The sequence below is a fragment of the Danio aesculapii genome, chromosome 17, assembly GCF_903798145.1.
Source record: "Danio aesculapii chromosome 17, fDanAes4.1, whole genome shotgun sequence".
NCBI lineage: Eukaryota > Metazoa > Chordata > Actinopteri > Cypriniformes > Danionidae > Danio > Danio aesculapii.
This window is the reverse complement of record NC_079451.1, coordinates 27,888,426-27,916,163: the sequence shown is the minus strand read 5'-3', so window position 1 is coordinate 27,916,163 and position 27,738 is coordinate 27,888,426. Positions and strand designations below refer to the sequence as shown.

Below are 27,738 nucleotides of genomic sequence, written 5' to 3'. Positions count from 1 at the left end.
TGTGTTTTCTTACCAGAGTAATTTTATGCAGTCTCAACTATTTGATGCTACTAAATCTGCAAAGCACACTTAATTTTCCATAACAAATGTCTCTTTTATCCACAGTCTACTAATCTAACATTGGCCAAACAAGAATAAAATAGCATAAATAAAAATGTTTATTTATTAAATGCTTTCTGTATTTGGAAATTTATTTTCTAATACTTTTCACGAAGGATAAAGTCAGGTTATCAGAGTTGGAACAAAAATAACAACAACAACAACAAAAACTAACCGGGATATTAGAGCTGCATTTAACACCACGGCAAATAAAACATGGCAAACATACAGGAGTAAAGATTTCTGTGCTCTGCGATTCACACTGTAGTAAATTTACTCCTTTATGAACACGAATGAAAGAAACAAAATAAAAAAATGAAACCTGCAATCCCGTATGAAGACCAACAGAGGGCAGAAAGCAGCAATAAAAAGCTTTGACAGACTCTACCAATTCATAGACACTCTGATCTTCTTCAGGAATTCCTCAGAAGGTCTTTAATACTCAAAGAGGATGAACAACAATCAACAATCATTCCGGTACATCTCCGAAACTGCTCTCAGTTCAAAGCACACATTTTCTGGTGTAATCACTTGTACTGTAAATGCTGATTGACTAATGGCGTATCAAGAAAGCACACCGTCACAAGTCTTTAGTCCACTTTTAAGTGCACTTCAATATAATATAGTGAAACGAGCAACTCATTTGTTGTTTGCGAGAAGTCGAAACATATGGCACAGTTAGCATGTCATGCTAACCAGCTCTTAAAAATACTATCCTCTTAGTAATTTAAAATCTGATCCCAGTCCAACAGGTACACTTCCCATGGTCATAATCATTCGTGATCACCGTAAATAATCAAGATGTGTAAATCTCCAGATTCTCACATCTCAAAATGGCGGTAGATGCTCTCAACATATTCCAGAACTCTGTGCCAATCTGGTGCATCGTCTTTCAGCATCTCCTCCACTGTCTGAGAAACCACAATAAAACAGTGCTCATGATAGTTACATCCTCATGTTCAGCTTTAACATTTCAGCAAATCCATATGCATATCGAAAATCCTTCACTATTCAGTCACGATTAGCTCATTTTAACATCTGGCATGCTCATGTATCTGAAGTAAATACCAATATCTGTTTTGAACTTTATTATTCAAGCTGGAACTAATTAATCATGCATCGCTTGATTAGTTTGGAGATGAATGAATCAGTGCATGGTAATTATAAGAGTGAGTTATTGAAATTAAATACAACTGCTTATGAAAGACTCAGGTTGACGCACCAGTGATGTTGAGATTCCAAATGCTTCTCCAGTCTGGAACGCTAGAGTGAGGTTTTCTTTCTATGGGTGAAATCATCAGCATCATTATTACAATCCTTATGTTAATATGCTTGCATGTGAAGTAGGGCTGCACAATATTGGAAAAATCTAACATTGCTTTTTATTCTGCGATATATTTTGCCATATGAATACAATTTAACTAGATGTGTTAAATAACTATTTGGAAAGAATTTATCATTTTAGATTGATTGGGATGATTCTGTATGGAAGTGCATATACATAAAATATAAGAAACAACCTACAAGCATAGACAAATTCATAATTAAAGAGATACAAATTAAATAAACAGCATTTACTGTTTTCCAAGGAGTCAAACTGTATTCAGATATATACAGTAGTTGAATAATCAAATGTAAAACAATACTGCATAGTCTTCGTTCCATAAACAAATTCGGCACAATTTATTAGGCCTTAATGCTTTTAAATTCCTCACAGTCACAGGCCTAAAACACTTTTATTATTTTATTGTATCATATATTTTATTATATTTTATAATAATAATCTAGACTCAATATTGCGTATACTTGCGATGTGACTATTGCGAATGTTCACATAGTGATTTCAATACTGAAGCGATATGTTGTGCAGCCCTAATGTAAAGGTATGTATGAAGTGAGTGTTACCTTGTTTTCTGGACTGAGTCTGCTATATGGTATGTGAGAGGGGAGGTAACTGTGGTAAATGGCACAAAAGGCCAAACCGTCCACCCAGCAACTGCTGAAATTGGTGATTTCAATATTCTGTAAAATAGGACACAATATAGTTAGAGATTGGCAGATCAGACCAAATGTTACTGCAGTTTTTTTTCTCTTACTTTTACTAACATATAAATAGACCAAACACAATTAGTTTTGTCTATACATGCTGCCTGGTTTTGTCTGAAATAGTTTTCACCAAAATAATGGATAACAAAAGTGAACTGTAAGCATATAAAATGCAAGTAATGCAATGTTTCAAATAACTTTTGTGAAAAAAAAATCTAAAGACCGGTGATGTACTATGTTCTACTACCATACAGCATTCATCCATTCATTTTCTTTTCGGCTTTGTCCCGTTATTTATCAGGAGTCGCCACAGCGAAATGAACAGCCTACTTATCCAGCATATGATTTACGCAGTGGATGCCCTTCCAGCTACAACCCAACACTGAGAAACACTCTCATTCACACACATACACTACGACCAATTTAGTTTACTCAATTCACCTATAGCGCATGTCTTTGGACTGTAGGGGAAACCAGAGCACCCGGAGGAAACCCACATGAACATGGGGTGAACATGCAAACTCCACACACACATTCACTTAATGCCCTTTTGTGCCTTTAAGATTTGAGCAAACTCCATATGCGTATCTAAATCATCACTATTCAGTCACGATTAGCTTATTTTAATATCTGGCATGCTCGTATATCTGAAGTAAATTCCAAAATCTTTTTGAACGTTTATTAGTCAAGCTGGAACTAATTAACCATGCATTGGTTGTTTAGTTTGGGTAACTAATCGAACCAATGCCCTTCTTGCTGTGAGGCGACAGTGCTAAGCACTGAGCCACCGTGTCGCCATTCAGCATAACACAAATTTATTATTTAACATTCATTTATTCATTTTCTTTTTGGCTTAGTCCCTTTATAAATCCAGCATATGTTTTACGCAGCGGATGCCCTTCTAGCTGCAACACAACACTGGGAAACACCCATACACTCTTGCATTCACACTATGGCCAATTTAGTTTATTCAATTCACCCATAGCACATGTCTTTGGACTGTGGGGGAAACCGGAGCACGTGGAGTAAACCCACGCGAACACATGGAGAACATGCAAACTCCACACAGAAATGCCAACTGACCCAGCCGGGTCTCGAACCAGCGACCTTCTTGCTGTGAGGTGATCGAGCTACCCACTGTGCCACCGTGACGCCCTATTATTTAACATACTTATTGTAAATATTAAAAGTATATTGTCATGGTGTGTTATTTTTTTTTATTATGAATTCTCTACAATATTTTGTGTCTGTTCCTCTTTCTCTCGATTTCTCTGTCATCGATTATCAATCAGTTGTGGTGATTGGCTCAGTTGTGCTACACATCTTGTTAAAAGGACAATTGCAAACATTTACTTGATGCCCTCTTGTGCCTTCATATAATTTGTAATTTGGGCTTTACTTCCCTTGTTTAGAAGAGAGTTCCATAGCCAAAAGAATGGCTGCATTCGAAATTGCATACTTCATACTATATAGTACGCTAAACCAGTATGCGAGCTGAGTATGAATGTCTGAATTCATAGAATTTGAAAAACAGTATGTGAGAAGTACCCAGATGACCTACTATTTCTGGCGATATTCTGAAGTGTGCATCCGATGCACGCTACGCTATCCCATAATGCACCGCGAGAGAAGTCATGAATGGGAGTGAAGCGATGCAACTGACCTGGGTAGGTCATGTGATCATAACAATATAGTGGATGTAGTATGCCCGAGTTCCATTCATATTTCTCACATCCATACTGTATAGAACGTACTTTTCTAACAGTCGAGTAGTAAATTCAAATGCAGTACCTACTGAGTAGTAGGCGATTTCGGATGTGGCCAAATAGTTGTCTGATTCTCATTGTTATTTTGTTCTGGTTTCCAAATAGTTCTGACCTTTGGCTGTTTAAGATAATGACTCTGATCTGTGATTTTGGATATGCCTTGGAAACAAAATATTGTAAATATATACAGTTGAATTCAGAGATAATAGCCCCACATTGATTTTTTTTCTTTTTTCTTTTATAAATGTTTAACAGAGCAAGAAAATTTTCACAGTATGTTTGATAATATTTTTTTCTTCTGGAGAAAGTCTTATTTGTTTTATTTTGGCTAGATTAAAAGCGGTTTTTAATTTTTTCAAGGTCAAAATGATCAGCCCCTTAAAGCTATATTTTTTCAATAGTCTACAGAACAAACCATCATTATACAATAACTTGCCTAATTACCCTTAACATGCCTAAACCTAATTAAGACTTTAAATGTCACTTAAAGCTGTATAGAAGTGTCTTGAAAAATATCTAGTCAAATATTATTTACTGTCATCATGGCAAAGATATATTTTAGTTATTGAGTTTTTATAAGAGTTTTTAAAACTATTATGTTTAGAAATGTGTTGAAAACAATCTTCTCTTCATTAAACAGAAATTGGGGAAAAAATAAACGGGTTAATAATTCTAAAACCCAATTGGGAAATCCCAAAACTTTTCATTTTTAAAACTGTTTATTGTTTCAGCCCAGTAAACATGATTTCCAGGCTTCCTCTAGCAGGCAGAATGATAAAACCCAAGAACTTCCCAGCTCGAGAAAGTGCTTTACAGACGGTCAGTGAAAGGACTGTGGGTGGTCCGTGCTTTCTGAAGCCGAGACAAGGGGGTGTATGGCCGACTGCCAAGTTTGATCTGTCTGGCTTGGTTTAGTTCACTTCAATACCTTGTAGCCCTGAGTTCTGCATTGGCACCAGCGAAGCAGGGAGTTCCGCCTGGAGCCTCCATGAAGCCTCAGCGACCTGAGTCCTGATGGGAAATCCTCCTGCGTCCTGATGGGAAGCAAGATCAAAGTTTTTGCATTCCTTGTCTATCATTATAGTGTTTCTAATAAGCAAATGTTTATGTTGGATTCACCTCGTTCTGCTGATTTTATTTGTCACATCTAAAACCGAAGAAGTGCATGTTTGTGGGAGTGAATGCTCCACTTTCTTGTCTATTGGACATGTAGAGACATGCATAGAGAATAAATCATTTGAGTCGGTATGAGACTAGTATGACAGGAAATGAAAAATTGAGCAATGAAATCAGGAATCAGAATCATTTTGTAAACAAAACCCCAGTTTACGCACCTTTAATGGAGTTGGTTATGTTGTTTTGCTGGTCTAAAATTAATGCTGGAGTTTTACTCTGAGGAGTCTGAAATTATTAGATAGAAATGTACAGCTAAATATTTCAGATGCGTTAATAATAAAAATCCAACATCAAAACAATACAAAAATGACATTTTTAATTTTTCTACTCACAGATTCTATTGGGGCAGTAATAGAAGGTTGGGAGGAACCATTTAAAACAGCATCAGTGTAATCTGATGGAAGTCTGCACAGGCTCCTACAAAATGATGGAACAGTCCTTAAACGTAACATAGGTCACACTGGCCCTTTCACAGACTGTGGGCTGTAAACAATGAATCATTTACAATCACTAAACAATGATCTCTGTTTGACAAATCAGAAATGTCTGCAGCTGGGATCACACAACTTTAGTACTTAGTTTTTAGTTCATTGATGAAATTCACTGGATGAACAGACAGGCATAAATCAGATTCAATCAGAATCGATTCTTTGATTCCACAGGTAAACAAGAATACAGTGGCTGTCCAAAGGTGTCAATTGTTTTTAACTCAAATATCCCACGGATCCTTGATTATATGCTACGGATGTCCCTTTTTGTGTCAAAATAAAAACATACTGTCTTCATTTACGTCTCTTTAAATGCAAATCTCTGGTGCATTTACAGCTTGTGCCTCAGATACTCTGGCAACAACAAACAAAACATCTGACTGTGTTTTAAAGCCTTGTCAGTTTAAACTCCTGATATATGGTTTTCTAAGCATAAATGTAAAGTATATGCAGACGATGCAAGTAATATAGATGCAGTAACATGGCTGCAGCAGTTACAATGATATTACGCAGTGACTAAAAATAGTGCCCATTTAACCAACAAATAAATTCAAATTTGGAAAAACCCAACTGTTTAACTCTAGGGGAGTTAAATAAGTCTTCCTTTAAATATAGAATATTGTGATGTTTATTTTGTTAAAAGGACTACAATCTTGGCATATGAAGGATTTCAGAATCATAACTTCTTTTGGAGTTCTGCAACATTGCCATGCTCAAACATCTATAAGAATTTATTTGAAAATCCACAAATTTGAGCATTTGTGTTTAAAATTCATTTTCAGACATTTTTGACATATATAATACTCACCTTGACCTCTCTGTGCTGCCAGAGATGTCTTTTTTCCCCTTCATCTCATTCATCCACAGTTGCTCTATGTGTCCAGTGCTCTTTCCAGAACCCTCCACTCTTCTCTCCAGGCCCCTCAGTGTCGGCGCCCTCTGGTGGCTACCATTGACCTGCTTCATTTTGTGCTTGCTCTGCTCCAACTCTATTCTGAGGCTCTCCAGTGACCTTCGACTTCTCGACGACACTGCAAGGCACCAGCTAACTGTGTGCCCAAGTCCTGCCTTGCTGCTCTTAAAGTATTCAGCTCTTCCTCGGCTTCTGCTCTCAGTCTGTCTGAAACAACTAGCGCCACTTTCAGGTCGGCCTGAAACTGCTGCCACTCCTCGCGTTCAGCCTACAGAAGAATAAAACAGTTAAAGCGTAGCATTACTGGGATTGTTATAAATATAATATATTCATTCATTTTCTTTTCGGCTTAGTCCCTTTATATATCAGGGGTCGCCACAGCGGAAAGAACCATCAACTTATCCAGCATTTGTTTTACACAGCAGATGTTCTTCCATGCTGCAATCCAGTACTGGGAAACATCAATACATACTCACTCACTCACACACATACACTACGGCCAATTTAGTTTATTCAATTCAACTGTACCACGTCTTTGGACTGCAGAGGAAACCAGAGCACCCAGAGGAAACCCAGGCAAACACATTGAGAACATGCAAACTCCACACAGAAATGCCAACAGATCCTGCTTGGGCTTGAACCAGCGACCTTCTTGCTGTAAGGCGATCATGCCGCCCACTGCACCACCGTGTTGCCAATAAAATATATTCATTCATTCATTTTTTTTCGGCTTAGTTCCTTTCACACTCAATCACACACATACACTACAGACAATTAAGCCTACCCAATTCAGCTATACCGCATGTCTTTGGACTTGTGGGGAAAACTGGAGCACCCAGAGGAAACCCATTGCGAACTAGGGGAGAACATGCAAACTCCACACAGAATTGCCACCTGACCCAGCCGAGGCTCGAACCAGCGACCTTCTTGCTGTGAGGCGACAGCACTACCTACTGCGCCACCGCGTCACCCAATATAATATATACACAATGGAAATCACAATTAGAGAACAACCTTTTCCTAAAATCCAAGATCACTGCTTAGTCCTGTTTAAAGTTTAACTTAAATGAGATCTTAAAATTTAAGAGAATTTTTTTTTGTCATAGAAAATATCAAGATAAGTGATGTTATTGCCGTTTTACGACACTGATTATAAAAGGACAATACCTCAGCATAATAATGCACTTGATCCTTCACAGTTTGATTGACAAGTGATCCGGCCAATCATAATGCTAATACTCAGTGCCAAGTGTCGATCAGTGGTGTTAACAACACACTTTACATGCCAATTTGCACATAACAGCTGCACATATAACGTTGTATATAGTAATAAACATGTACATACACTTGTCAATCTGTATATTTGCACTCACTACTTCTATTTTTTTTTAAATATATTTATTATCTGTTTTTTGTCCTGTCTCTGTAATGCTGTTGCCACTGTAGAAGCTCTGTCACGAAAACAAATTCCTCGTATGTGTGAACATACCTGGCAATAAAGCTCTTTCTAATTCTGATTCTGTCATTTGCTGAACGAGCGACTGGCAACACAAGGTCTGGAGACTAATCGTTTCTGCTATTGGACCGGTGTCCTGACATTTAATCCTACCCCTCAGATTTTGGTACCAACAATGTATTAGAGTGGTTCTGAAGCTGGGTTAAGTTAGGAGAATGCTACAGCCTTATATCACACCGTTCCACATCTAAATTTATTTTGACTATGATAGCACAATCTAATGGGTAGCATATTTTGCCTTCACATTTTTGAATGGGAGATAGGACAATCTGACAAGGTAGGACAAATCAACAGAACACCGGCACAGCCCCACAAAACCTTTGATTTGGGACATGGCAAAAGAACTACCTGAGGATTCAGATGATGACAGGTGAGGTAAGCTTACTTAAACTGCATAGTCTAGATGTCCATATAAATAATGTACTAGTCTTTATTGTCTCTTATAATTTCATAGATGCATTATTGTTATGTCTTGTTCAAGATGCCACTGCTTGCGTCTGTTTGTGAATTATGTGGAAATCAATATGTTACATTTGAATTATATTCAAATGATCCAAACTTCTCATTACTGGACTAGGTGTAAAAAAAGTCAAGTTATTCTCACATGCTGTAAATATACCCCGCGTATGCATGCTTCTTTATATCTGAAATCAGTAGGCTATGTAATTTTCCAGAAATTATTCACTATTTTGCTGGGGAGTGCAAAAGATAAAATAGGAGAGTGAGAAGTGGGGGCAGGGTTTGCGAAGGGTCAATTTAACATAAACATTCAAGTTACAACAACATTTCATTCTTAGGGTCTTAAGGTTAAGGTTAGGAAATGTGACAATTCACCATTTCCATCTGCCAGGAAGCATTGTTTCTAAAGGAGTTATCTAAGCTCATCAACATCTAAATCATTCCTTTACATGTAAAAGAAAGGGGTGATATATAATTTATCAGCAGAAATGATTGAGGTTATGTCCATGTATTGCACGATAAGTCGATGTATTGATTATTGCAACAGGTCTACCACTCATTGGCAGAAAGAATCAAAAGGCCAGACTAATCATTGCTGAGGAGGAGCATGTTGTGTGGACAGAGAACTGGTCCAAAGTTCACTTTAGCAATAAAGCAAAACACATTTATGTTTCCGATTGGAAACATTTTGTTAGTCATCAAATTAAAGAAATGCTGAGCCCAAAGTGTGTAAAGGTGTCAGTGAAATGTGAAGGAGGAACTGTAATGATTTTGGGCAATGTTTTCTGCAGCAGGAGTTGGACCAGTACTCTACTTTTGGTCATTGCTTCTATGTAAACACATATATCTGCTCTATATAAAGGCATGGCCCGAAAAAAGTTTTTGATGGTATGATAACTTTGGATAAAATTATCACGGTATTGTGATTACTGCTGTAAAATATATTCTTTTTAATTGTCTGAGTAAAAAACTAAAACTTTTTTTCCACTTATATTTTATTCTGAGAAACATTTTGGAGCAGTAAACATGTCAGGCTAAATAATTCATATGAATCATTAACTTCTGCTGTCTTCATTAGTTTCAAAAACAAAGATTTATTTACAATTAAAAAGGCATCTTTTCTGCTGGAGATACTGTTGTCCTAAAAAACAAAGCAAAAATGTAAATAAAAAATCTTACACATACTTCAGGAACGGTATAACAGAACATTTTGACGGTTTTAAAACCTTGACTTTTCCAAAAGTGCGGTATACATTGAAAGCGGTTATTGTCCCATGTCTAAGTATATACATCGCCATTTACACATGCCAAGAAAAGGAGCAAATGAATTTTAAGGAGCAGAGCAGTAGACTGAGGATATGAATGTTTTTCTCAATGTTTCCTCAGAGTTGTAACTCAGCTAAGAGTCTATGAGGTCAGAAGGCTTTGTTGTGAATCTCACCACTATGGTGATCATACTGTGCTGCTGTCCACCGCTCACTGTTTGCTAAACACACTCTCACACACACTATGCTTATACAAAACTGAGGAATTTGAGCATGTTCTGCACGTCTCAGCAAGATTAGTACAGTCTATCTTAAAAGGCACAAGACGCATCCTGTACTATTTACATGCAGTGGTCCAGGGCCTTGTCATATTTATACACACATTCTCAGGAAATCTTACTCTACTTGCAGCTTTGAGCATGTTCTGGCAAAAAAGCGATTGCTCAATAGCCAGATGTCAAGAAATACAACAGCGATTCCCAGGAAAGATAACAGTTTTTTGGTTTATTTAATATCATAATCCCAAAGTAAAAAACATGACTGGTCATTCTTTTTCTCGGTTTTCATCTCTTAAACTCTGTCTCAATTCTGCCAGAGAGACTCAAATAAACACTACTTGAAATATATCATTAAATCATTGCGCAATCCTTACAATAACATTAAGCAGACAGAAAGAGGCGAATACAATTACCAGGAAAATCCATTTAGGAGAGGCTGTAAGTGAGGGAGAAATTCATAAGAACTTAATTATATACATATATAACTAACAGATAATAAGATTGAAGGGTGGAAAACATCTATGTGGAAACTGGAGGACTGCCAATTACTGAGGTAATTTTGTGGAGAAAAAGAAAAGAAAACATACATCAAACAAAAAATAATAGTATGTTAATGCCAACCAAAGTTATATGATTACATGACTCGGGGATGATCCTTTCTATGGCTTTGTAATGTAAACATACAGTACGATACTATATAAATGCTAGTATAGGCAAGTCTTCAGTTCCTTAGCCTGCAAAAGGTTGAAGACCCCAGCTGTGATTAAACAAATAACACTGAAAGAGGATGGGAGTAGGAGTAACAGAGAGAGAGAGAGAGAGAGAGAGAGAGAGCAAGAGAGAGCAAGGCAAGTCTCAGGACTCTCTTCATCATTCGGAGGCCTCCAGACCCCAGCTGGAGCTGATTATAGCAAGAATACATTACACTTTCTCTGACACACACACACACACACACGCACACGCACACACACACACGCACACACACACACACACACGCGCACACACACACACACACACACACACACACGGGAAAACAGTCATTCGGGGGTATTTAGGTATTTCTGTATTCCCTGAATTGTGAAAATCCTATTGAAATCAAGACCCCTTATTGCCCCCCAACCCCCCCCATCTACAGTATAGTTTATCAATATTTTAATTGCCAAACGAATATTTATTCAAACTTCACTTTTGAACTTCGGTGTAACTGTTCTTTTGTGTGGTTCATTTGAATAAGTGTGAATGCTGCCTTCCAAGCTATGGTGCGCACTATACAAAGTGAACTGGGACCTCTGAAAAGCTGGTTAATAATATCTGTTATTAATTACTCATGTCATTTCAAACTTCTGAGACCTCCGTTTATCTTCAGAACACAATTTAAGATATTTTAGATTTAATCCGAGAGCTCGCTTATCTTCCATATGCAACTATTCTGAGACATTGTCAAAACATTACATTTGACTTCAGTGGTTCAACTTTAAAAATTATACGAAGCTCCAAAAACCTTTTGTGGGTCTCAAATAAAAAGGCTTTGTTTGCCTATGTCTCCTTCGTTAGATCAGAGTATACATTTACAACTGGTAATACAATGTTTGTATGTTGTGCTGCTGACTATAATGGCACTACATCATACTGCCTGTATAAACACTCACCCTGACCTGATGCGGGAGAGAAGACATTTTTCTTAAGTTGTTTTGGCTCACAAAAGTGTTCTTGGAGATGATTACAGATGAAAAACGGAAGTAACATGAAACGTTTTGACAATGCTTTTGGTTCCTTATCTGGACGTTAAATGTCTCAATGCCATTGCTGTACATGGAGTATAAGGGAGCTCCAGGATTCCATCTGAAATATCTTCATTTGTTTTCTGAAGATGAATGACAGTCTCAGGGGATTAAAACAACATTCGGGTGAGTAATTAAGAATAACACTTTCACCCAATTTTTGGGTGAACTAATGCTTTAAAACAGGTGTCAGAAACAGCCCCTTGCAGTATATTTTGATTGTAAGACTGATCAATTCTCTCATTTACACATTTTCGAAGCTTACCATGAGCTCTCAACTGATCAAAAACATTCTTTTGGATATTCGACAAGTTCTGTCACAAAGTATTACGTCATAAAACAAGTTTTTTTTCTATCTGAAGGTGTTGAAAATGATTGTGTGAATGCTAAGTCAACCAAGACTAAAGTACACCAAACAGACATTCAGGTCCAAATACAAACAGATCTAAACATACCTACCCAGAAGACACAGGATGTCAACATGACGTCAGATTGAGATTGTACCCTAATGTCGTGAGACATTTCATTTTGATTGGAAATGCATATCGGGTTGGCGTCAAAAACCAAAATCAGGCCAACGTCAGATGTTGCATTTTGGTTACTTTGCAACGCAACCTAAATACAACAAATTATCAACATCTAATGATGTTACAGCTTGACGTTGTGTGGGCGTTACCAATATGATGTCTATCAGACATTGGATTTTGGTTGCCATACCTGATGAAGAAATGTCAGTATTTGACATCAATATGACGTTGGTTTAAGATGTTGGCTTGACGTTGGATTTTGGTAACTTTCCAATACAACTTAATATAAACAAAATATCCACATCACTTTATCATTTCGTTATTGAATATTAAAATAACGTTGTCCTTAGATGGTGATGACCTAAATCTAACCTAATATTAATGTCTTATGACGTTGTGTGTCTGCTGGGTTGTGTGTCACACAACAAGATACATTCTTTAAAATCAGCTCAACATATTTGTTATACTGCAACTGGAATGAACCTAAGTTTGTACACAACATTATTTTCTGTAAAATCTGTCAACACTGACTGGCCAAAATATACAGAACGCTTCTGGATGTCAGCTTCTCATACTCCAGACTTGTAAAGTCGGCGCAAGCCAGTTTTGTAAACTTGTAAATATTAGTTAATAGAAGTAAATGCATTCTTTAATTGAAAGCAATATTTGTCTATCACAAGAAGGATTTTTCCTTATGATGCAAAATGAACCCTATCCTAAATCCTAAAGCATTTCTCCTGAAAGCACACTTCATTTTATTGATGAATAAGGACAGAATGAAACAGCATTAACACATGTTGGCAATCAACCTTGTTAAAGCCATTACATTCTGTCTTTCTCTCTGCTCACACTCACTGCTTTCCAGGCATCTAGACAGGACAGAAATGACCCCACCTCTTTTTCACTGGACAGTGGTGATGTTTTAGACATCAGCTCATTGACTCAGTGGGATTTCTAAGGAAGTACCACACCCATCTCACACGATAAGAAGTTTGCTGTTCTTTTTGGGGGCTTTGCTCAATGCGTGTAGAAGTGGCTCTCTTGACAATCCCTCGCACAAACACTACATAATAACTACACACTACTATATGCATCTAGAGACAGACACATTAGTCTAATGCAGAGTGTAAAAGTTTTTTTCAGCCAAACCCAAAGCCAGTGAATGAGTCTTGCATTCAGAGCAGTCCATCTGGAACTGATCCGCCAGCTTCTTACATTCAGAACGTGTGTGCGTCTGTAAGAGTGAAACAAAAACTATAGATGGAGAGGCCCAAAAACACACACACCCATAGCAGATTTTATTCTCTGCAAGTACAGTCATTATTTGCACATGGTTTTTAGTATTTTAGCAATGTCCGGCAGAGCGAGGGAGAGCTTGTTGACATTGTGTGGGAGTCCAATTGAAACTGGGCATATTACAAAAAGTGATGCATAGATCTCATGAGTGAATGTGAAAGTTGTATGGTTGTGTGTGAAAGAATTATTGAGTATATTTACATACTCAGTTATAAGAAAAGGTATAGAAATTTTGTTTGATTTAGTTACAGGCTTGATATCTCTGTCCAAGTAAACATGACAAATACGTAATCGAATATTTATAAAATTGCACATCAACAACAAGGCCCATTGTAGACTAATAAAGGTGTATGCATGCTGGATGAGGTCACAGTCAGTCCAGCTGCATTATCTGTTTGTTAGGGGGTGTTTATATAACACAGAAAACTTTTTAATATGTTTTTGCCATTTATTTAATGACGATGGCATTTTGGTGGCCTAAAAATGGAAACCTTAAAAAAAACGGACTTTCTTTTATATTCATTCATTTATTTTCTTTTCAGCTTAGTCCCTTTATTAATCTGGGGTCGCCACAGCAAAATGAAACGTCAACTTATCCAGCACATTTTTTACGCAGCGGATGCCCTTCCAGCTGCAACCCGTCTCTGGGAAACATCTCACATCACACTCATTCACACGCATACACTATGGACAATTTAGCCTACCCAATTCACCTGTACAGCATGTCTTTGGACTGTGGGGGAAACCGGAGCACCCGGAGAAAACCCACGCAAACGCAGGGAGAACATGCAAACTCCACACAGAAACGCCAACTGACCCAGCCGAGGCTCGAACCAGCGACCTTCTTGCACTTTCTTTTCTTTTACATAATAATTGAAATATAAAACCTAATATTTCAAAACAATACTGTTAGTATCCCTATCAACTATAAAAAGCTTGATTTTGTGAAATATTGACATCATGCATATGCATATTAAAGTTTAGTCTATAGGTGTACACAACTACTTGACAACCAAAACAACAATTGTGCACAAATTACTGGCCAGTATGGCCAATACAACTTTTTTTAGTCCTTTTTGCATAATTCTGTTATCGGGGGTAATCTTTATATTGTTATATGCTCACCCAACTTAATTCATAGGAATTCACTTTTCCATTTTCTTCATCACTGCTGTGTAAATGTAACCTCGACATTTGCAATAATGCCACAGACATATTATTCAATAGAAAATGCAGCGAAAAACAAATTCAGTAAGACTGATGGCCCATTCATACCAGAGACAACAACCATAACAATGAAGCACAGTTTCAAAATTCAATCTAAATTTAGTCCAAACCACACCTATGATGATAATTACAAAGAGGAACAATCCCATTGTCCCAGATCATTTTAGGATTTTTTTCCAACAAATAAACAATTAAAAGACTGACAATCCATCCTGCTTTACTTGGAAGAGTTACTGAGGGTTATTAAAAGACTTTTGAACTTGACATCAAGAAACTGCATGAGTGCTAATATTTTACATTGATGTTTTTTGTGTGAACAGGGCTTAAAGTATATTTTTGACATTTCAAAGTGAATAAATTTAAGATTTTCATGATTATTATTTATTAAAATGTCCTTAAATTCATATTTTTTTTATCATTTTATTTTTTGTAATTACCTAAAATAATTTACACAACAGTTCTTTCTGGTTCCTGAAGCCTATAGCTGGGCGATATTCTGCAAATAACAGAACTCTACAGCCTCTTCACCCTTGTGTATTAGTCCAGCGACAAGCGGAGAACACTCTACAGTTTGACAAATATTGCTGCTGTTGGGCAACATAATGTACTTTTGAGGCTTTTTTAAAACACAGCGTTTTCTAAACATAAGTTCCAAACTACAGCTGAACAAATCATTATAAATCAGGTAAGTGACATTCAAAGTCGATCTCTCTTTTTGTATTTTGCAGTGCTGTATTTATATTACAGAAACTGGCAGTGTTTGCTTTGCTTTGGCTTTTTTGGGGTAATTTTTGTGATATCCTGATTACAACAGAAAACTACTGGGAAATCTCTGTGGATTGTTGGCATTTCATGCCGTTCAGCCTTATAATCATAAAATGTGAGCAATAATGACCTGTTTTGTCATAACTTTAGACATTACACTAGAGAATCATTCAAATACTAGCTCAAGTGACGTTGGTGAATGAGCAACGGTTTCTGTTCTGACGTTAGCTGCAGATGTGAAGGAATGGCGAAAGAAAGTAGATCCTGATTTTCTTTTTCATCCACACAATTATGTCATCGAACTGTTGTATAAGGTCAATATTACACTTGTAGCAGTGCGATATAGCTGTATATACAGCCATATCACACTGCTACTCATGTAATATTGCTCATATCTGACTTACACTGCAACATTCAAGAAAAAACAAGAACTGTCCATTTGGATTTGGTGTCTTTAAAAAAACACCAATCATTCCTTTCGTCCACTGAAGTGCATGTAAGTGCACTTAGCGGTAGAGTTGCCTTAAACAGAGATATGTGCACTCTCAGGAAGAAACACACACTCACTCTGTTGTTCGGTCAGTGATTTGTTACATGCTGACTTCTACTGTCACAGCAGGCAAACAAAAAAGTTTTGTTCTTGCAAGAGCTGAACAGAATTCCCCACATCCCCCTCAGTATCTCCGTTCACTCCCTTTTTCCATCTGTGTCTCAAACACTCCTACTTATTCAGGCCTGACACCTTCTATAGCTGCTTTGTGACCAGAGCACTATTCTGCTGTTTAAATGTTGCTATAGCTAACTTGAATAAAACTTCTCTCTCTGTACAAGTGTAAGAGAAATGCACAACAGGAATCTCTTTTTCTCTGTTTCTCCCTCACTTCCTCTTCTTCCTCTCAAAAATAGATAGTTTTATCTGATTCTCTAAAAGCAGATTAGGCCCATTTTAGCAGAACCACAACACAAACACACACAAAACAATGTCCATTCCTCAGCTAAGACAGGAAGGGAGTCATTTGTAGGATTGCATGTCTCAGAAGCCTCTTCTGAAGCTGACAGGCTGTTATCAGACTCTGCCTGACCTGCACCTCTGGGAACAATGTGATTTCCTGTTGCATTTCTTCAAAAGAGGGTCAAGCACACACTTATGGAGTCAGATCAGTCTCAAAAACAATGCATTTCCAAAATAAAATTCATACATCCACAAAACAGTTCACATTTACAAAATCCAATTTGTAAGTTTAAAACTCAGTTCATAAATACAACACAATTTGTAAATTCACTCGTAAACATAATTTTTTTCAACAAATGAACTGGATTTGTGTATTTTTTAATTCTGTTTTGAATTTACGATTTGGATTTGTATATTATTGAATCATGTTCTGAATTAATGAATTTGATTTGTGTATTTATGAATCGCGCTTTTAATTTATGAATTGGGTTTGTGTACTTATAAACCCTGTTTTTAATTTATGATTTGGATTTGTGTATTTATGAATCATGTTCTGAATTAATGATTGGATTTGTGTATTTATGAATCGTGTTCTCATTCATTCATTTTCTTTTCGGCTTAGTCCCTTTATTAGTCTGGGGTCGCCACAGCGGAATGAACCGCCAATTATAAAGCATTTGTTTTACGCAGCGGATGCCCTTCCAGCCGCATGCCATCACTGGGAAACCCATACACACTCATTCGCACACATACATACACTTTGGACAATTTAGCCTACCCAATTCACCTGTACCGCATGTCTTTGGACTGTGGCTGGAAACTGGAGCACCCAGAGGAAACGCACGCAAATGCAGGGGGAACATGCAAACTCCACACAGAAATGCCAACTGACCCAGCCGAGGCTTGAACCAGCGACCTTCTTGCTGTGAGGCAACAGCACTACCTACTGCGCCACTGCGTTGATTGAATCGTGTTCTGAATTAATGAATTGGATTTGTGTATTTATGAATCGCGTTTTTAATTTATGAATTGGATTTGTGTATTTATGAATCGCGTTTTTAATTTATGAATTGGATTTGTGTATTTATGAATCGCGTTCTGAATTAATGATTGGATTTGTGTATTTATGAATAGAGTTTTTAATTTATGAATTGGATTTGTGTATTTATGAATCGTGTTCTGAATTAATCAATTGGATTTGTGTATTTATGAATCATGTTCTGAATTAATGGATTGGATTTGTGTATTTATGAATCATGTTCTGAATTAATGAATTGGATTTGTGTATTTATGAATCATGTTCTGAATTAATGAATTGGATTTGTGTATTTATGTATCATGTTCTGAATTAATGAATTGAATTTGTGTATTTATGAATCATGTTCTGAATTAATAAATTGGATTTGTGTATTTATGTGTCATGTTCTGAATTAATGGATTGGATTTGTGTATTTATAAATCGTGTTCTGAATTAATCAATTGGATTTGTGTATTTATGTATCATGTTCTGAATTAATGATTTGGATTTGTGTATTTATGAATCGTGTTCTGAATTAATGGATTGCATTTGTGTATTTATGAATCGTGTTCTGAATTAATGATTTGGATTTGTGTATTTATGAATCATGTTCTGAATTAATGGATTGCATTTGTGTATTTATGAATCGTGTTCTGAATTAATGATTTGGATTTGTGTATTTATGAATCATGTTCTGAATTAATCAATTGGATTTGTGTATTTATGAATCATGTTCTGAATTAATGGATTGCATTTGTGTATTTATGAATCGTGTTCTGAATTAATGATTTGGATTTGTGTATTTATGAATCATGTTCTGAATTAATCAATTGGATTTGTGTATTTATGAATCATGTTCTGAATTAATGAATTGGATTTGTGTATTTATGTATCATGTTCTGAATTAATGAATTGAATTTGTGTATTTATGAATCATGTTCTGAATTAATAAATTGGATTTGTGTATTTATGTATCATGTTCTGAATTAATGAATTGGATTTGTGTATTTATAAATCGTGTTCTGAATTAATCAATTGGATTTGTGTATTTATGTATCATGTTCTGGATTAATGATTTGGATTTGTGTATTTATGAATCGTGTTCTGAATTAATGAATTGGATTTGTGTATTTATGAATCATGTTCTGAATTAATGAATTGGATTTGTGTATTTATGAATCATGTTCTGAATTAATGAATTGGATTTGTGTATTTATGAATTGCATTTTAATTTACGAATTGGATTTGTGTGTTTATGAATCATGTTCTGAACTAATGTATTGGATTTGTGTATTTATGAATCATGTTCTGAATTAATGAATTGGATTTGTGTATTTAAGAATCGCGTTTTTAATTTATGAATTGGATTTGTGTATTTTTGAATCGTGTTCTGAATTAATGAATTGAATTTGTGCATTTATGTATCGTGTTTTAAATGTACGAATTGGATTTGTGTATTTTTGAACTGTGTTCCAATTTCCTAATTGGATGTTTATTTATGAATTGCATTATGAATTAAATAATGTATTTTTGGATCGTGTTTGGAATTTGCACATTGGATTTGTGTATTTTTGAATTGTGTTTTGAATTTATGAATTGGATTTGTGTATTTTTGAATTGTGTTGTAGATGTATGAATTTCATTGTTTAAATGTATTATCTTTGAGAATGATCTGGCTCCATACACACTGTCATGCAACTCACTATGTCATGGATCGGAGAAGGTGAAACAGAATATGTCAACAAAAGCTTAATTTACCTGAATCTTCTCCTTACAACTTCTCAGTTCCTCCTTCATCTTCTCCCTCTCTACCAGAAAACACTGTAATAGATCTGAAAAGCATACATAAATGTGATTCTCGATGTTGATAACATTCTAAACAATAGGCATGTTTACATTAACACCAATATGCTGATAAATCACAAAAATCAACTTATTGAAATAACCTATTGTCCTGGTTTACATGCAAACCAATAACTTGGCAATGCAAGTTATTAATATGTAGTGACATTAAAGCATAATAAATTGTCCATCTAACTCCAAGTATTTAATTTATTATGTCAGTTGTCATAATAAATAAGAAGAGTATTGCAGTATGTCAGTGGGAAAATTGCTGCTCATATACAGTATGATTCTTTCAAGATGCAAGTATTTGAAGTTCTTCTTCTTGTGCTACAAGAGAAGATAAGACATTTTTATAATTCTTTGGGTCAAGAAAGCATCTAAATTTGTGGTATAATTCCTCCTCCCTAACTACTAAATGTTTGCTTTGTCTGGAAGTACTTACATCCACAGTAAGCACATGTTAATGTCATATCACATGAAAAAGCAGGTAAATGCATTTACATGGTTGCCAAAATCATCATAATGGGGCAAAAATCTAGCTGTGATGATTGGTTTGTTTAAGCTGTTTTTGGTCTTACGCTAAGGCAAAACAGGTAAGCATGTTGATGACCACATGGATTGTAGGCTAAGGAGGAATAATCAGGTTTAGAACATGCATGTTAACATATTCAATGGTAGTATTTGTTATGTAGATAATAAAGTAATAACTCACTACGTAAAGTGTGTTACTTTAGATTTACCACAATGATAAAATCATTCAAACACATCACCTCAAAAAGCTTAGTATAAAGACTGAGCAACAATATGTCTTTAAACCGTTTAAACCGATCATCAGAATAGGGAAGAAAGGTGATTTAAGTGACTCTGAATGTGGCATGTTTGTTGGTGCCAGACGGGTTGGTCTGAGTATTTCAGAAGCTCCAGTAAATGGCAGTTCTCTGGGTGCAAAATGCCTTGTTGAGGAGAATAACCAGACTGGTTCCAGCTAATAGAAAGGCAACAGTAACTCAAATAACCACTCTTTACAACCGAGGTATGCAGAATACTGAAGAATACTGCAGTTTTTTAAAAGAATACTGCAATTTTAGCTAACTTCTTTAAAAGAATACTGCAATTTTAGTTAACTTCTGTACAAAAGTAGTTTTTTGGACACTAAAAAACTGCCTTATTTAAGTATATTGTAGTATTACTGCAATACAACTGTAGTACTACAATACAACCAAATGCAGTACATCTACTGCATTACAATTGAAGTACTACTACGATACAAATGCAGTACAACTACAGCAATAGTACTGAACTGATACTACTACTATAAAACTATAATACTACTACTTTAATGTTACTTCAGTTGCACTGCAGATTTTACTGCTGTTGAACTTTATTGCATTATAGTTGCTGTTGTACTGTTCAGTTCACTGCAGTTATTGCAATTGTACTTAATTTTACTGCTGTTATACTTCTATATACTGCTGTTGTACTCAGTTTTACTTCAGTTTACTGCAGTTATTATTTGTAAGGGAACACATGAACCTTGAGGCGGATGGGCTAGACCAGCAGAAGACCACACCGGGTGCCACTCCTGTCAGCTAAGAACAGGAAACTGAAGCTACAATTCGCACAGGCTCACCAAAATTGGACAATAGAAGATTGAAAAAACGTTGCCTGGTCTGATCAGTCTCGATTTTTGCTGCGGATTGTAGGGTCAGAATTTGGCGTCAACACCATGAAAGCATGGATTCATACTGCCTTGTATGAACAGTAGAGGTTGGTGTATTATATTCTTTGTTTGAATAGTTAACAGCATTTAAAGTTGTTTCATTTCTGCTATCCAAGACCATTGACATGAGTGAATACACACATTTATATCGCTATATTGAATAAACTGTGAAAGTGATTATGTCTGCATCACTCCGTAAAAACTTTACGAATGTGCGCAATTTGTGCAAACATGTGCCTAGTACTGGATTTAACGAATGAATAAGTGGACACGCCACAACATTTCCTCTCACCGTTCAGTATGTGTGTGGATTCTTCAATGTTGTTGAGCTGCAGTGTGTTCAAGCATTCTTGCAGAAGTTTTGAATCCACTTCTGTGTTTCCATTTAAACACACACCTGAGACATAAGACACTTTCTCAAGTCCATGTGTCATATTAGGTCCCTCCTCGGCTTCTTTTGCAGGCCCTGTTTTACAGTCCAACATCGGCTCATTCTGAACGCTGGAGGCGAGTGGTGGACTGAGAGCATCCTGGGAGGTTTCAGGGGTGCCTGTGTTTGTGCAGTTGGAAATCGACACCAGCTGAGTTTGGGGTGACCAGGTAGAAACTACACTATATGGTGAAGTGGGAGGTGTTTCATAGGTGTCCGCAGCTGCGCCTGCAGTAAGGCAGAGACAGAGCTCTTTTAGACAGATGCTTCTCTGAATAAAACATTTCCTGACATTATAACTTTGTGCATGGATTAGTCTGTCACAGAAATGAAACTTTATTTCGGTTATTCATGGGATGTTCAGAAAGTGGTTAATATTTATGGTTTCAGGGGACAGAAAGACATCGCCTGGATACAGAATGATGTGACTATTAAATGAACTGAATGCTAATTCTTTTAAAACTCTTTATCTAGATAGATGACACTATTATTAAGATTACTTTCTAAATCATATTTGCTTCTTGCTTTTCAGGAAAGTATCTAATCATCATTTAAAAATAGTATTAAAACATTTTAAAAAATGTATTTGTTTTTACATAAATAAAAACTAAAATGAATTTTTCATTACAGTTTAGGTATCATACATTACAATGTAGGTGTTGTTGAATTACTGTATGCTCACCGTAGACTAGGGTTGCACAATATATCGTTTCAGCATCGATATGGCAATGTGATCATTCGCAATAGTCACATCGCGAGTATATGCAATGAGTCTGGATTATAATTTATCACTTTTTCAAGTGTTTTTTTTTTTAAGCCTGTGACTGTGTGAGGGGTTTATCGTTCAGGCATAACAAATTGTACCATTTGTAACTTTTTGTAACTTTTTTACAGTTTGTAATTAATTTGATTTAATTATATATAAAATGAAGACTATATGCAGTATTATTTTACATTTAACTATTCAATTACTGTACAATTGAGGCTGCACGGTATCAGTGGGTAGCACGTTCGCCTCACAGCTGGGTCAGTTGACGTTTCTGTGTGGAGTTTGCCTGTTCTCCCCATGTTCATGTGGGTTTCCTCTGGGTGCTCTGGTTTCCCCCACAAGTCCAAAAACATGTGGTATAGGTGAATTGGGTAGGTTAAATTGTCCGTAGTGTATGTGTGAGAATGAGTGTGTATGGATGTTTCCCAGTGATGGGTTGCAGCAGGAAGGACATCCACTGCGTAAAACATATGCTGGATAAGTTGGCGATTCATTCCGCTGTGGCGACCCCAGATTAATAAAGGGACTAAGCTGATAAGAAAATGAATGAATGAATGTATGGTTGAATTCTGTTTGATTCCCTGGAAAACAACCAAATGCTGTCTATTTAATCTTTTTCATAATTGAATTTATCTATGCTTGTAGATTGTTTATTTTATTTATTGCACTCCCTTAATCATCACAATCAATCTAAAATTCTAAATTCCTTCCAAATAGTTACTTAATTCATCTGGTGAAATTGTATTAATATCGCAATATATATCATAGAAAAAAAAAGATTTTTCCAATATTGTGCAGCTCTACCGTATACTTTATTTTAAACATTAATCGGAATATAAAACCTAACAGGGAAAACTGAGAGAACTACATTTATATTTAAAATCTGTGGGTGGGAGAGATTATTGTGTTTATATTTTGTGCTGTTTATAATTGTTATTTTTGTTTGCATTAGCAACTTTTAAAAAATATCAGCTTAAAAGATGGTCTGTTATTAACTATATAGCAGCTTTAGAACAGTTATAACATTATTCTGAAGTATTTCCAGATCTGATTTGACATTTTTTTTAAGTTTATCTAATTTGCTGTGAAAAAAAAGTCCAGATTCACAGTTTGCTTTTTCTGAATCCAATCTAAGAAGAGCAGATTTGATTGGATGTGTGGGTGTTCTTCATTAAGAAGTCTCCCTGGGTGGGAAAGGTTTGCTGAGTCAGTGAGTCTGAAAGATCTGGACACCACCAATAACACAGAAGAAAGCACAATACTGTATGCCAATAATCTCTCTCGCTCGCTCGAATACATTTAATAACTGTCCTGCAGTTCCATCTTTTTCAATATTTGACAGTCACGTGACTGGAAAAACTATGCTTCATTCAGCACTATTTATTCCTTAATTTGTTTTAATGTTTAAAAAATCTCAGTTTTTATGATTCCTCTGTATATCTCTTAATATTTTATTAGATCTTTGGGGGTATGTCAATAAAACAACAAGTATGTGCATCTGTGTGTATAGCTAGTTACCTGAAGATCCATGTCGCTCTTTTGCAGAGTTATTCCCCATAATACCAACAGCTTGTTTCGGTCTAGTGGATAAGTAAAAAAATATATTCATACACAATTAGCTTTCCACTGTACACATGCTATACATCCCAATCTTTACACTTGATATATACATAATACATAGCAAGATTGTGTATATCTCCCCTTATGCTCATTCTTTTAGGTCTCTGATATACTCTGGTAGGGCAATTTGAATGTGGCTTGTGGACAAATTTGCATGAAAATGCAAAAGCACATGCGGACATGGTGTTATACTTACACTGCTGTGAGATTATAAGGAATAAATAAATTAGGGAGGCAATGGAGTGTTGTAATACAGTTTGTTAATTAAAAGTAACAATAGAGATTGTAAAAAATACTACAATCATTAGGAGATACTGTCAATCATTACTTTTTAATTTTATTTAGTCAAAATAATATCAGGTCTACTTATAAATGCCACCATTTGGCTGGTTTCTGAAGAAAAGCACACAAGCAACATGTTCAACAGGTAGAGTAAATTGTATTGTTTGCACAGTAACTTTTTATAGACATCTAGTCTGATGACAGTGTAGCCAGAGCAGTCAGAGAACCCAAAGCATGGAAATATATTTGTGATTACTATTTTAATAATAGTAATAATACTAAAACGTTGTTGACAAATTATGGCGATCATAATACAAATTCATAATATTAATACTGCTTTTAATAATGATAATAATTGGATGTGTATTTTGTGGTAGACGATCCACTTACTGTAGTGAAATAGAGCAAAGCAGAATTAAAAGAGTACCGGTTACATTTTGCGTGTACTCTCATTTAACGCTTGTAACGTTAATGTTACTTCTATCGTTTTAATACGCTAGTGCTAGGTTAATCTAATGAACTAGCAACTTTAAACCAAAGTACAAAAGTAAATAGCAGATTACGAACAGAATATGGTAAAGAATTGTACATATTTGACTATAAACATATAAACAAAAACGACAATAATAGCGTTTGTTGTTTACCTACCTTATTTAAAGTCTTGTATTTGGCAGAAAAGACAGGCTGGAAAGTTTTACATGTTGTCGCTGGTGGTGTCGCACCTCTTCACGGGACGCGGAGCAGAGCAAAGCACGAACCGACTCCAGGATGTGGGTACTGTGTATGAAGTTCGGTTAAAAACTGTCCTTTTGCCCCCTCATGAGGTCTGAGTCGTAGTCTACTTCTGGAAACAGCATAAACTGGATCTAAAGCTTCATGAACACTCGGCTTTTGAATACCAGTCTGTGTTAGAGTCATCGAGTTACTTTCCAACGGTGTCACGTGTGAGTTTGTTAACGTTAATGTGAATTTTCTCTTCATGAGTATCATCATCATCATTAGCGTTTATTATAATAACTCAGACAGGTGTGATTTATACAGCTTTGGTCTTTAACATCTGACCTGATGCTGGCCCTGATCCTTAAGGCTTACCCTAAGCACTGCGAAAGACTTTAAAGATTATGTTGTTTATCTGAATCTGACCTACTGTAAAAGGCTGAGAGCCAATAAGCTGAATTGATTTTTATCACCATAAAAAATACACTCTAAACACAAATAATTTCCAAGGTTCCATTAAGAACCTTTATCATCATTAGAAACCTTTCATTTAAAAGTTTTTAGTGTAAAATAGTTCTTTAGAATATTAAAATGTTCACTCCAATAGAGAAAAGGTTATTTTGAGAACTAAAAATGGTTCTGTTTCACTGCAATAGAAGAACCAATGAAACCTTTTTGAACAGAGTATCATAATCTATGGCTTTGAAATAAAAATGAGCGGAATATTGGCAGAAAGTTAGTTTTTTATTCGCATAAAATGTAAATGCAAACACTTCTAAATGCACATCTTATAAGATCAAGGCTCTAGAAAACTGCAGCAGCAATATAAAAACCACTAAAATAAGTATTTAAAAAGATCATAAATAATACAAAATGTATAAGAACATTAAAATGTCTACATTTAGTTGCATTCTGTGTGCATACAGTACTGTTTAATAATGCCATATTCTCTCTAAACGAGCTCAGAACCAATCAGTTTAAGCAGCTTCTGACTCACTCAAAGTCTACCTGTATGTTTACACCTCATTAACAAGCTTTAATAAATATATTCACTGAACTAATCCGCAGGAAGTGATTTAGCTTAGGGAACATGCCTGTCATAGTGGGTGTTATTGTGACTGTAAATAAACTTGTCATTCACAGATGTGCAAATCATGCCTGGTGTGTGGCCTTGATTCAGCATATTAAAATGAAGTGGAATTTACAATGTTGCATGACATCATCAAACAAAACTTCCCGATGAATTTACACAGATTTAAATAAAATGCAATTTCACAAGCATGCCAATTCAATAAATGACTCATCAGATAATTAACAATTCGTCACATCTCCTGAATCATTTTTACAAATTTGATAAAAAAAACACAAACTACTCAGGGCAAACCCGCTTTCTTTCACAAAGGCACTGTCCAAATCACTTCTGACTAAATGGTTGACTATGCTCCATCTTACACAGTAAGACCTCACAAGTCTCTTCTTATTCATATGCCAGCTTATGTCTTCACAGGCTGCTGGGTGTCACTGATGTTTTTGATTGGTTCTTCCTGTTGGTCATTTTTGATGGACGCCATGCCAGCATTGGCTGGAGCCAGACGGGCTTTGGCTGATGGGGATCCGGGACTATCGGCATTCATGGCAGGTCTGGACATCCATTGCAGGATGCGGGTTGAGGGTCGGTGGTGAAAAGTGAGTTGGCGAGAGCTGTATCCAGACATCGCAATACCCAAAGCACCCAAAACTACAGCCACCCGGGGCAATATGAGATCCTGGAACTTGCTGGTCACTGTTTGTACGGCTGACGTCTGAAAGAGAGTCAGAAATCATGGTTAGTTTGAATGATGCACTGACAGACATCAACTTTTAGGTCATGTTTAAGTAAGAGCACCTTCATGAGTGAATGTTGTTAAATGTTAAAACAATTACTGAACGCACTAAAGTAAATCATGATAATTCTATAACTGCTTAAAATGGGTTGTAATTACACCAGACAGTACTCTCTTGTAATTAAAGGCTTAATCTTTTATAATAATGACTGAAATTGGACCATATGGAATGTTGGAAAAACAAGTATTCAGTATTACTTCAATATCTAATCAGCTTCATGTGTTTAGCACTAAAGTACTGCCCTAATTCAGGTGTAACTACACATATTTCACATACAAACCACTATAAACATATAAATATGATGTATTCAGACTTGAACTAAAGTCCCATTAATTAACATAAAGCAATATGTTTATTACAGTATTTATTAATCTCAATTAATTTCACTTAATAAAAACACAACTTTAGGTCTGGTCTATTAAATATTAAGATACAACTTTTGAGTTTAATAATGTGTTACTAAATGATACAGTAAACACTAGCAAAATGCATTAGAAGTGTTTTCTATGTTAGTTCAAGTTAACTAATGTACTTAATAGAACCTTATTATAAAGTGTAACCTGTATTTTTAATTTTATAACCTGCACATCTGTCCAGACTCTCTTACTCACCTGCAAGTAACGAATGTATCCTGCAGTAGCACGTGGGAAACCAAAAATCATATCAAGTTTGTCAAGGCCTCAGATGCTTGTTTGTTGGCAGCACCTATTCCTGTGGTTCCTTGTTTCTTTGCTTTCTGACAGAATGATGCTTTAGCTCACTCGGGTAGAAGTGGATCTGTGACCGTCTTCCTCTGATCTGTGCTTATATAGACAGTCGCCATCTGTCTGTCTGTCTCCTTCTCAATGAGATTACCAAAAGAGGCTAGCACGCACATGGACATGCTAGCTATGACGACA

The 27,738-nt window shown here is 36.0% G+C and overlaps 3 protein-coding genes across 3 annotated transcripts; all 3 read right to left on the bottom strand.

Annotated features, from left to right (window-relative positions):
- Positions 1 to 140: 140 nt before the first annotated feature.
- On the bottom strand, positions 141 to 6,629 carry LOC130244944 (cytospin-A-like). The gene is made up of 8 exons (XM_056477533.1): positions 6,384 to 6,629; positions 5,420 to 5,504; positions 5,246 to 5,312; positions 5,031 to 5,109; positions 4,840 to 4,945; positions 2,005 to 2,121; positions 1,322 to 1,381; positions 141 to 1,010 (listed from the first exon to the last, which is right to left on the bottom strand). Exons 1-8 carry the CDS (start codon positions 6,539 to 6,541, stop codon positions 921 to 923), a joined length of 762 nt encoding a protein of 253 aa, XP_056333508.1. The 5' UTR covers positions 6,542 to 6,629; the 3' UTR covers positions 141 to 920.
- LOC130244945 (uncharacterized) lies at positions 6,565 to 25,171 on the bottom strand. The gene is made up of 5 exons (XM_056477534.1): positions 24,887 to 25,171; positions 23,855 to 23,916; positions 21,430 to 21,795; positions 19,331 to 19,404; positions 6,565 to 6,756 (listed from the first exon to the last, which is right to left on the bottom strand). Exons 2-5 carry the CDS (start codon positions 23,892 to 23,894, stop codon positions 6,565 to 6,567), a joined length of 672 nt encoding a protein of 223 aa, XP_056333509.1. The 5' UTR covers positions 23,895 to 23,916; positions 24,887 to 25,171.
- Positions 25,172 to 25,865: 694 nt separating this feature from the next.
- Positions 25,866 to 27,738, bottom strand: zgc:193593 (uncharacterized protein LOC564090 homolog). Its single transcript, XM_056477731.1, has 2 exons — positions 27,451 to 27,738; positions 25,866 to 26,757 (listed from the first exon to the last, which is right to left on the bottom strand). The coding sequence occupies exons 1-2, from the start codon at positions 27,499 to 27,501 to the stop codon at positions 26,449 to 26,451; spliced, it is 360 nt and encodes a 119-aa protein (XP_056333706.1). The 5' UTR covers positions 27,502 to 27,738; the 3' UTR covers positions 25,866 to 26,448.